Raw genomic sequence first — 10,752 nt, forward strand, 5'->3', positions numbered from 1 at the left:
TGGAGCCTCCTAAGGATCTCTCCTAACATCGAAATTAGCAAACGAGCTAAGGGCGTGGGCATGGGAACTGCAGAACCTGCAAGTAAAGCCCTCCTCTCATAACCACTGCAGAGCTGTAACATCAAACCTGTTCGCAGTGAAAAGCTCACTTCCAGGCACACCAAAGGGTTACCCAGCTACAAAGAGGCCAGAGTGACTCACTAGATGAACACGGTGGTGCATTTGTAAATATTGCAGCTCATTTCCAGCTCTGACAGAATCACTTTGCTGGTGATTCAAATACTTCAACTGCTCCTTCCTGGTGTTATTTTTTTTTTATTAACATCAGTGACACTAAACACTGACAAGCTTTCCAAATCAAGTTGGGAAACAAAACTGATCAGGCTTTTCCTAGCCAGCATGAAATCAACCCAGGATGGGTTTTGGTTTTCTTTCCGGGATACAGACAGCAAGTTAAAGCTGCAACCCCTCAACTCTTTATCTTCCACAACTTCCAGGAGACACAACAGATGCTGCTTAATTTTACAAAATAACTTTCTCTTAATGCTCAAAGTACAGCTGAGGTTTCAGCTCTGATCACAACCAAACCAGTGGCAGCTTTGCCTTCCTAACTTATCCCCTACCAGCTGCAGCCAAATCCAGCTAAAAAAAAAACAAAACTAATCTCGTACTATTCATCTGGGCACTCTCCAGCCTCCTCAGTCCCCTGAGCCAGAGACCACAGGGCCCAGCACAAGGGGCACATGACAGATTTGGGCAGCAGCTCATTCCAGCTGCACTACTGAGGAAGGTGATGGCAGTCCCCTCCCTCCTCTCTGCCACAGGCCTACAGCAGAAAAACAAACTGTGTAACAACTCAGCTAAACCTAATGTTATTTTAAACCCATTCTCTGAAATAATTTGGTGTTGGCAGCAGATCCACTGAAAGAAAACCATTTCTATTTGTTTTCTCCTAGTACCTGCACACTTTTGCTTTTACCCACCAAGATGCTGATTCTTTTGCTGCACAAATTAAATCTGTTTTCAAGAGATCTGTGCCATATATGAACTAAAAGCTCCCGGACAAAACCTTGGCCAAAATCTGCACGAACAAACAACACAAAGCACAAACTGAAGCAGTGTTAACCAAACCACACACCACCTGCAAAAATATACTGAGACACTCATATAGCTATTACTTGGACCTGTTATAAACACGATCTCCTAGTCACACTGACCACATTTAAATATTAATATGAGTTGTTACTTACTTTCCATAATAAATATATTATATATAAATATATATATAATACGAGGGAAGCACTATTTTATAAGAGTGACCCAGTGGAGAAACCGCAGCTCAGAGCAGCGCAGGTGCATGTGGGGCGTACAGAACTCCAAAGAGCCATTCCCACCCTTTCCCACACTTCCAGCCCCTCCCGCCCGGCTCCATCACCGCCCGGCAATGGGAACGCACGACCCCCCCCCATCTCCCCCGCCCTCCCCTCAGGGCTTCCGCGGGGCGGGCTCGCACCGGCCGAGGCCCGGGCGGGCCTGCCGGCGGAGAGCAGAGGTTTTGCCGTGGCCGCGGTGTCCGCGCTCACCTGCGGGGCGGCGGAGGGGCGGCCGCGGCCCCCGAGCCCGCCGAGCCCCCTCAGCCCCGACGCGGCCCCGTCGCCGCCGCCTCTGCGGCCCCGCAGCCCCGGCCCCGCCCCCTGGCAGCGCCCCCTGGCGGCGCGGAGGACCGCCCGCCGCCCACACGGCGCTGAGGGCCGGAGGCCGCCCGGTCTCCCGGAATTCCCAAACTTTCTTCCCGTTTTTCTGTGAGGAAGCGGGGGACCTGCAAGCCAGACGTGTATGGCTACACATTAGCACGTGTTTATTAACTGCTCGCCTGTGCCAGCGCCTCGCCACCGCCCTCACAGGGGAGAATTTCTTCCTTCACCTTCCCTCAGTTTAAAGCCCTTACTCCAAGGCCTTCATACTCTCCTTTAGTTTGTTACATTACACATGAGCAATGCCAAAGCCTCCAGTAAAATTCCACCAGCTCGGTACTTTGCAGTGTATAATATAATTGAGAGATATTTATAAATAAAGTAAAACCACCTTCATACTAGAAAAACTGGCTGCTGCATTATTAGGAAAGGGAGTTTTCGTAACAATGGTTGTATTGATCTCACTTTCGGGGAGAGGAATGGATTGAAAATCCTTTTTCTAAGCAGAAAAAAAAAAAAAGAAAACCACCTCCAGTTTGCTACAGGGTAAAAACTGCAGGTACAAAAGGAAGCTGTGCCTCATACCTGACAGCAGCAGCATTTATATTTTGCATTTTGTCATTTTTTAGCTAGTCCTTTTATCTGTATGCAAACTGCAGATTTCTAGAGATAACTGGCACTGGGCTCTGGGCTACAGCCACACCACTCCCCGGACAAGCATCACTTCATCCCACAGAACAGAGAATAAACCTCAATTCATGGCATCCTACAGCATTACCAAGACTGGGAGCAGGAAAGAAGAAACCCATCTGTGTCATTTTAATCTCTTTAATCTTTCCCTGGTGCAACACTCTTAACATTGTTCCTATCAGATGCGAGCTAAACAGTGACACTGTGTGTGGTTGTGATATTTTATGAAAATCCCTTTGCTAGCATTTTCTTCTCCTGAGAAGCTGAAGGGCCTCAGCTTCAAGTGTAAACAATTTGTTATCTGCTGCTGTGGAATGCAGCAGCTGCTTCCTCGATTGGTCAGTGTGGGATGTTTCTACTTGGTGGCCAATCCAGGAGGCAGCAGCTCTCGGACTCTCTGGGAGTCACAGAACTTTGTTATTCATTCCTTGCTATTCCTGTCTCGCCTTCTGATGATTCTTTTCTCTCTGTTCTTTGTAGTATAGTTATAGTGTAGTCTCATTTAATGTAATATATAACATAATATAATAAACCAGCCTTCTGAAATGGAGTCAAGATCTCTCCTTCGCTTCACCAAGTCCTGACTGCCCAGAAAACCCACAGTAATAAATGGTGACCCCAGACATGGCAATAACTGTGCATGTTATCACGCAAGCCCGGACCACTTAGAAACATGACAGCTGATGATGATGGGTAACTGAAGATCCCTGCAAGACTTTAGCACCTCTGGAAATAGGAGTCTGAGCATGGAGTGAACTCCAGAACCGCAGGCTTGCATGTGGCACAGAGCACTCCCTGGAGAATGCTCTGGAGAATAAGGTTTCTGTGGTTTGCAGCAGTCTCCAAAACCAATTCCATTGTGAATCTGACCACAGCATCCATCCTCTCAACCTGTAACCTTTGGGATTTTATCCCCGTCCTGCAGTGTCTCCATAGCTTTTCTCCAAACCTGCCCCACAGCAGCATCTCTGAATACCTGTGAGAGAGGAGAAAACAGCAGAGCAGGTGCTTCACTCCCACCCCTGTCTACCAAAATGGTGCGAGGGGCTGGTTTGAATTGTGTCAAGCACCAAACCGACCCTGTGCAGTGAGGAATGGTGAAGCTGTCATTCCTGAACAGCACTAGGGTGCCAGGAATAACTCAGCTGGACCCACAAGGTGCTGGGGTATGGGTTCAGAAGCATCTAAATCAATTCAAGACTGCTCATCCCTTAAATAGAACCAACACTGGATCACATACAGAGGTTCCATTACTTGGGAGGGGAACTTTGCTCCAAACCCTTTTGTTTTTACTCATTCCACTTAGGAGGAAGAAACCAAAAGTATTTTTAATTTGCCCTTTCCTAGGCTCCAGGACAGTTTTCCCTATGCTGCAAGTTGTCATAAAAACAATATCATCTGCAGGTCTTCATTTTATCCCAATGTATAAATTATTCTTGGAAGGATGGGAGTGGAGATGACAACACACTTCTTTTGGGGATCTCACCGCCAATCAGTCGCTCCCTTCTCCCCCTCTAAAATGCAGAAAGGTGTTAGCACTGTGCTGTTGGTGCAATATTCACCTTGTGTGGAGTCAGAAAGTGCAGTGGGCTTGTTTCTGCCTCAATAAACACGGGGATCTCACAGGCAAAGCTTTCTTGGATGTTTAGGCACAGCCAAAACATCCTGCTGTGATGCAAGCTTAGGACTGTCTGTATTTACCAGTGAGATCCAAGCCCTTGGAGACACACAGAGATTCAGACCCATTAAACCCTCTTCCAGCTGGAGGAACACCACTGTTGTTCAATGCATTTAATATTTATATAACAGCGGTATCCAGGTGCCCCAGTTAGTGCAACAGTGAGGTACTTCATGTGCAGCTCTCTGCTGGGACTATTCTGTTATCTTAGCTACTCCTTTTTACAAAATAAAGCTGCTCGCTGGTCAGCCTCCTCATTCCTCTCACACCAAAAAGCAGTGGGAGGAAATTGCTTGCTCTGCCTGTCTGTTTTTTCCCCATGAATCTGTTTCTTTTCACAATTTCCTGCATCCTGAAATAACAGGGAGACATCCCACCTCATCTTTGGTGAGGGATGGTAAAACTAGAGAAGGATTTCACACAGGATAAAGCCAAATTCTTGTCAAGCAGGTGTATCAGCCCCACATTCCTACCAGTACCAGGAGGCTTCCAAGCTCTCTCCATGCTCAAGTTCAAGTTAAAAGACACCTGGTCACCACCATGAGGACTTGGAGGAGGAATTCATGCTAAAAACAGATCACAAGAATGAATTCCTGCTGTTGCTGAAGCTTTCATTTGTAACCTTCTCCTTCTTGTTCCTAAATAACTTGTGTGTCCCCCCCAAAAAAGAGACTGCTGGTTATAGAGCAACTGAGAAATAGATGTAGGGAAGAATATTCTTAGATGATCAGATGACCATTAGTACATAAATTATGTGTAGTGGCACAAAAAGCACATTCAAAGGATGTGGTTTTGGTCATGCCACTAAAGCAGAACAGAGCAAACCACTCATGTAATTAATAATAATTAATAATATTAATAATAATTACAAAATAAAACCAAAGCAACCTTGGCAACAGTGACAAGTTCCCCAGCACTCACTGCAGGGGGCAACAGACACCTCTGCACAGCAGCTCACCCCGAGTTTATTCTGCATGATCCTGGATCTTAGAGGACACAGCTGAACCACACAAAATGTCTGGCTGATATTCCCACTGAGGGAGGCCCAAAGCCTGGAGTCTCTGGGTTTCAGGAACCACTTTGTGACACCCACCCCAAAGGCTGGGAATCACCCCAGGCACCAGCACAGGCTGGGGGCTGACCAGGGGAAAATCAGCTTTGCAGAGGGCTTGGGAGTCCTGGTAGGCTCAGAGTTGAACAAATTTCAATATTTTAATACTTTGAACTAAAGTTTTCATGTCCGTCTTGGTTTTAATGGTCCTCTTGGTGGACTGGCCAGCAAATCTGGGCATAACCCAGCAGCAGCAGGGGGAGAAATGCCAAAGTTCAAGAGGCAGTCTCTGTTCAACAACCAGCAGGAGAGAGCTCAGCAGTCAGCACAGCCAGAAAATGCAAACCTTATAGGAATTAAATCATGTTCTGGTTGATCTTTTCCAAAAGAAAGTAACACATTTAAAACACAAGGACTCATTGCTTTGGCTACTTCCAGAAGAGAAACAAAGTATAATTTAGAAAAAGTGTTCAAGGCTATCAAAAAAGAAATAGTAAAAATGATTGCTTGAAGATTAGACACACAAAATACAGAGCTTCTTTTTGCACTTAACAAAAAAGAATATTTTATGTATGCAGGCCATACAGCGATGAAATAAGTTTAAAATACCACCATCAAAAAAGAGACACTGACAATATAATAGAGAAAAAATACTGCCATCAGGATGATTTAAGCATAAGGAATCTATCACCTTGTCCAACAAAAGATACCTCTCTGCTACAAACCTTCCCCCAGTTTATACTGAGTCAGTGCTTTAATACTTTTTCACCAGAAATGAGCCTGAGTTTGACAAATGGTGCTGCAGCGATGGAAAAAGTGATTGTGCAGAAATTGCTGTCTTCCAGTGTCTGTTTTTAATCAGGTGGGAAATAAAAATAAGGAGGGAGAGAAGTCTACGTGGAACCTGCTGAGTCTCTGGACGGGAAGCATGGATGCACCTCCCATGGAAACAACTGGAGTCCTATCCAGCTGTAAATACCAATAAATCACCAGACACTCCACGTTCTTCTTTTTTGACATTTTTATTTATCAAAGACAGGACAACTTCTGTATTTAGAGTGATGGGAGAGATCCCAGGACACTTTCAAAGCTACAATAAGCCTAACCAAAAGGTACATTGTGGATTACATCAGGGATTTGGAACAACACCCTTGTTGTGACTGGTGAACTGGTGTCACTGGTGTCACGAGCACAAGTGAGGGTCCTCAGGAAGAGGATATCCCATTGGCAATGGACACAACTCTGGCAGGGACATGCCAGCAGCTCCAAAAGAAAAAGGAGGATCTGGCATCCCACCTGACTGAGAGGGTCCCCGGGTACCAGAGATGTAAGTAATTCAGAATTTGAGCCCTCACACCTACAGATGGAGCAGGTATTATTCATGCTATATAAATACACACCTATACTGTGCATTGGCATTTATGGAAATTATTTTAATACTCTTAGGTGGAAGCTTGAAGGGTTAAGTTTACATGTCACTGTTTTCAACAAAACCCAAAAGGTAACTAGGTGGGGAAGTAAGCTACATGTGCCATTTCAACTCCTTAGCATTTTATAATTGATTTTCAGTATACCAATAAATACTCAGTGCAAAGCACATGCTCACTTAAAATCCTAAGCATGGATAATGTATGAGGAAAATCTAAAAAGAAGCTATCACATGTTGTCTACATGCTCACAGAAATATATATATATATATATTAAAAAAAAAAAAGAAAAAAAGAGAAGTGTTTCTCACTTATAGCAATCTTTTGGTTTTGGCTTAAGAAATGTAGGTGCTTTCTCCCAAAATAACAGCACTTGACAAGGTTATATCATTGGCTTGTAGGAAAAAAAAAAAGTACAGTGATGGGAACAAAGTGTTTACATGACTTGAAACTGAATATTTCCATATTCATCACAAAGACTGCAGCAGGGTCCACTTATGATCCAACACTTCTTGTGTTGAGGGCAAATCCACTGCTTGGTTTGTGACAAGGAGGATCCAAAGCAAAACAAATCAAAACCCACAGAAATGCCAAGCAAAAATAATGACCCTTTATGGGACAGGAAAAAAATGACAGTTTCCAGCAGAAAAGCTGTAGCGTTCCATCTCCTTCTTATTACCCACTGGAGTTTGCCCAGGTTCTCCACAAGGTAACATGGTTTCACAAGAGCTGATCTTCCCCACGAGCAGGGGGACAGATCAAAACACCCACTAAGAGGTAACAACACACATCTCCTTCCCATGGATGGAGGCAGTGACTTAACATACAGAACCTTGGGAAACAACTTAAAATTACATGGGAATGTTCCTGCCTATGGACTGGAGCTGAAAATATGCTATATAGAAAAGAGTTAATGGTTTTGTGTAACTTCATCCTGAAAGGGCAGCTTACAAATCGGGATTATTACAGGAGCATCCATAACATGGCCATTACAGAGGCAATACTGAAGGCTGCTTTGTTAACCCCAGTAATTGCACTCTCATTGCACAGGTCGTGTTGGCAGCAAAAGAATTCAAAATTATCCAACAGGAAGGAATCAGCAATTTCATTCACACTGCACTGGGATGTCTTCCAGCAGGAGAAAGTTCTCAATTTACCTATGGAACAAAAAAAAAAAAAAAATTAAACAGATTAAGAGAGTATTACTGTAACACTGTTTCTGGTACTGAGAGAGAAGCAGTGCTTAGACTGCCACTGTTAAAGAATAAAACTGTGAGGAGAAGGCAAAGCTCAATCTGTGACAGGGCCCAGGGTGTAAACACTGAAACTGGATGGAGGCCTTGTGGTCTGTGTTGCCATGGCATCGGGGGGTAGTGCAGGGAGGCAAAAGCTGCATGGTCTGGTTCTTTGACTCCACACCCAGAAATGTCACACAAATCCAGCACAAACCTCCTACCAAGAAATATTCTGTGCAAAGAGTGGAAGGTCTGACCACAGTCCCACCCACAGCACTCTGCACAGCAGTGGCTAATAAGGTATAAAATGTACCCCCAGTTTCATAGCAAACTGGAAATGAGAATTTGACATGAAATTTCAGGGACAGCTCACTGGGCTTGGCCTCTCACCCTCCCCAGAAGAGACACTTTTTGTAAAGTCTTATGTCTTGCAGTTCATGGGCCATTTGCACCCCCAGCATCAGCCCTACAGTTTTGGTTTTGCCACAGCCATGCACTTCCTTTTTTAAGTTCAAGTGTTTAGAAGTTTCCAAATTTGCTTTCACTAGGAATTTAGCAGTGTGTATGCAATTTACCCACTGGGAAACACAGGGTGGAGCTTGAGTGAGCTACACATCCTTTATCTGTTTTCATAGACTAACAACTTATATTTGAAATTCAAATACAATTTCTCCAGCTCCCTCATATGGGTTTTTGTTTGTTTATCTTTTAAATCTGGATATACAGCTATCTAAGGACATGCCTGTACAGCCAGAACTCACATATCTACATCATTACATTATTGCTTGGATAGAAGCATGACCTTCAAGAGTATTTGCAAGTTCCTTTTGAGTGAGGCTCAGATATGCATACTAGGGCCAGATTAGAGGTGTCCAGGCAATGAAAGCTGATCCAAGTGGGTTTATTTTAGGTCTGTGGGACACTGTACATACCAAATCTTAGCTGCAAGCAAGTGTCTTCAGTCGTTAGGCAGGTGCTGTTGGTCCTGCACAGGGTAGGGCTGTTGTCACAGTGGTAACATCTTAAGGTGTAACCTAAGACAACAAGGGTTTATCTTCACTGAGTAATAAACTACTGACACAGCAGCAGCAGCATTAAAAAGAAAAAAGAAAAAAAAAAAAAAAAGAAGAATCACTTATCTGCGTCTAATTGTCACGGAACATATGCCTGGTTATTAGACTTCAGCTAAAATTGTTAAACTCAAGACTGCAGTTAAAATTGACAAGCTCATGTCAGTGCACCAATTGAGGCTGGCAATTTTGATAGGCACATTTTGAAGCATGTATTTATGTCACTTTTAAAAACACCATTATCTGCCTGCAGAACAAGATACTCGTTTGCTCCTTTTATCTGCTCTTCAAGACTGCCTTTTCCAGGCAATGACAGATACTTGCAGCTGAGTTTTATTCTATCCATTTTTCAATTCCATCTCCTTTCCCTCTCATACTACACACTAGTTTCCGATTCACACAAGAGGAATCCCATTTTCTAGCAGCAAAATACCAGTTTTCTGTTGTGTGAAAAGCACCACATCCTACCCCTGATTCTCTCTCCTGAGAATCTCCTGTTCTGATTGTCTTGACCCAAGACAAACAGAAACAGAAACTGAGCCCTGCTTCGATGGTTACTGACATTCCCCACAGTGCTATTAACTAATCCAGGCCCTTCTCACTGTTTTTCCTCCCTCTGGCATTTTTTTCCATGATTTTCTCAGCCTCTGCTGTAACATTAAACCACTAAGTCCCTCTCTTCTACTCACCAGAGCCACAAAGAGCAATCAGAACAATGCAGGTGGTCAGCAGGATGCAGTTCATCTTGGTCATGCTTCTTCCCTAACTTGAGGGCATAAAGAGGTATTAGAAGTTTATTCTATTTAAAAGCAAAGTGCCCGCTGATGAACCGAGGTTTCAAGACTCGTTTCACTATAAAACTGAAAGCACTGTCCAGGAAAAACAGGGAAACATAAGAGAGAAAAATAACTGCACTTTCCAAGGGATGATTTTTATTCTGAGAACAGGATTTTTATTCTCAGACCTCGTATTTGAGCCCTGACAGGCTCAGACTGGTCTCCTCTCTCCTCTCTGATTACACCATTCAACTGGCCTCCCAAATTCTCACAGCTACAAATGCACCTAACAAAAAGAAAGGTCTCAAATGCTTTTTCTCTTTCAGCTATTCCCCAGTAACCCTGGAGCCAGACTGCTCTCCTTTCTCCTCTCTCATAGCGTTGCAAGAGGTTTGGCTGCTCTGCAGGAGCTTTTGCCTCTCCTCTCCCAAAATTTCTCCCTCTCACTGAGGGACTGACACGGGCAATAACTCACCAAGTGCCTGCAGCAGTGGCTCAGGTCTCCATGGCTGCTGCAATCCGTAGGCAGCAGTGAGATGGGAAGGTCAGGAGTTTTTAAACATGGGCAGCTCCAAAGCAGGAGTTCTCAGACAGATTTCTGCACACAGACTCTGCACTACAATCACAGCTCCTACTGAAAAACCTCTGCTGCTGCAGAGTGGGATATTCTGAGGAGGCATCAAGCAGACACAGCAGGGAGAGAAGGACTGCACTTGTGCCAGGAGGACATGATTTGTGTTTGTCTTTAAAGCCCAAGTGGCATTCAAAGTTCCAAAATATTAACGGTACTCAGATAACAAGTTTTACATCTGATAAAACCGTATTGAAACTGTCACTGCTCTTAATTCTGCCTGCAACTATAAGATTTTAGCATGGCAGATCTTAACCCTTTTAGGATGGAGCTTTTTCCTCCCAGGACACTGACTGTGGACTTGACCAGATGGGTTCACAGCACAAAAATATTTAAATGCTTCTCAACCTTAAGTCCAGTTAATTTTTCTACTGATAGAAAATCCCAAACCTCATCAAACAAAAACCCAAACCTATCCAAAAGAACCTTAAGAAATCCCATCCAATGACTAAAATACCAACCTGCTCTCTTTTTTCTCCTCTTTGTATGACTTACTGTTG

General features: G+C 44.0%; 2 protein-coding genes across 8 annotated transcripts in view; both read right to left on the bottom strand.

Moving 5' to 3' along the window:
• The window catches only part of LOC119701247 (golgin subfamily B member 1-like), a 34,609-nt gene extending 32,934 nt beyond the window's left edge, over positions 1–1,675 (bottom strand). For all 7 annotated transcript variants that reach the window (XM_038137672.1, XM_038137671.1, XM_038137667.1 and 4 more), the window contains exon 1: positions 1,584–1,675. The gene's annotated coding sequence lies outside the window, so the exon portion shown is untranslated. The remainder of the gene's footprint in view (positions 1–1,583) is intronic.
• Positions 1,676–6,116: 4,441 nt separating this feature from the next.
• Positions 6,117–9,607, bottom strand: CD59 (CD59 molecule (CD59 blood group)). The gene is made up of 3 exons (XM_038137885.1): positions 9,535–9,607; positions 8,708–8,809; positions 6,117–7,697 (listed from the first exon to the last, which is right to left on the bottom strand). The coding sequence occupies exons 1-3, from the start codon at positions 9,596–9,598 to the stop codon at positions 7,504–7,506; spliced, it is 360 nt and encodes a 119-aa protein (XP_037993813.1). The 5' UTR covers positions 9,599–9,607; the 3' UTR covers positions 6,117–7,503.
• Positions 9,608–10,752: the final 1,145 nt, after the last annotated feature.

Source organism: Motacilla alba, chromosome 5, assembly GCF_015832195.1.
Source record: "Motacilla alba alba isolate MOTALB_02 chromosome 5, Motacilla_alba_V1.0_pri, whole genome shotgun sequence".
NCBI classification, from domain to species: domain Eukaryota; kingdom Metazoa; phylum Chordata; class Aves; order Passeriformes; family Motacillidae; genus Motacilla; species Motacilla alba.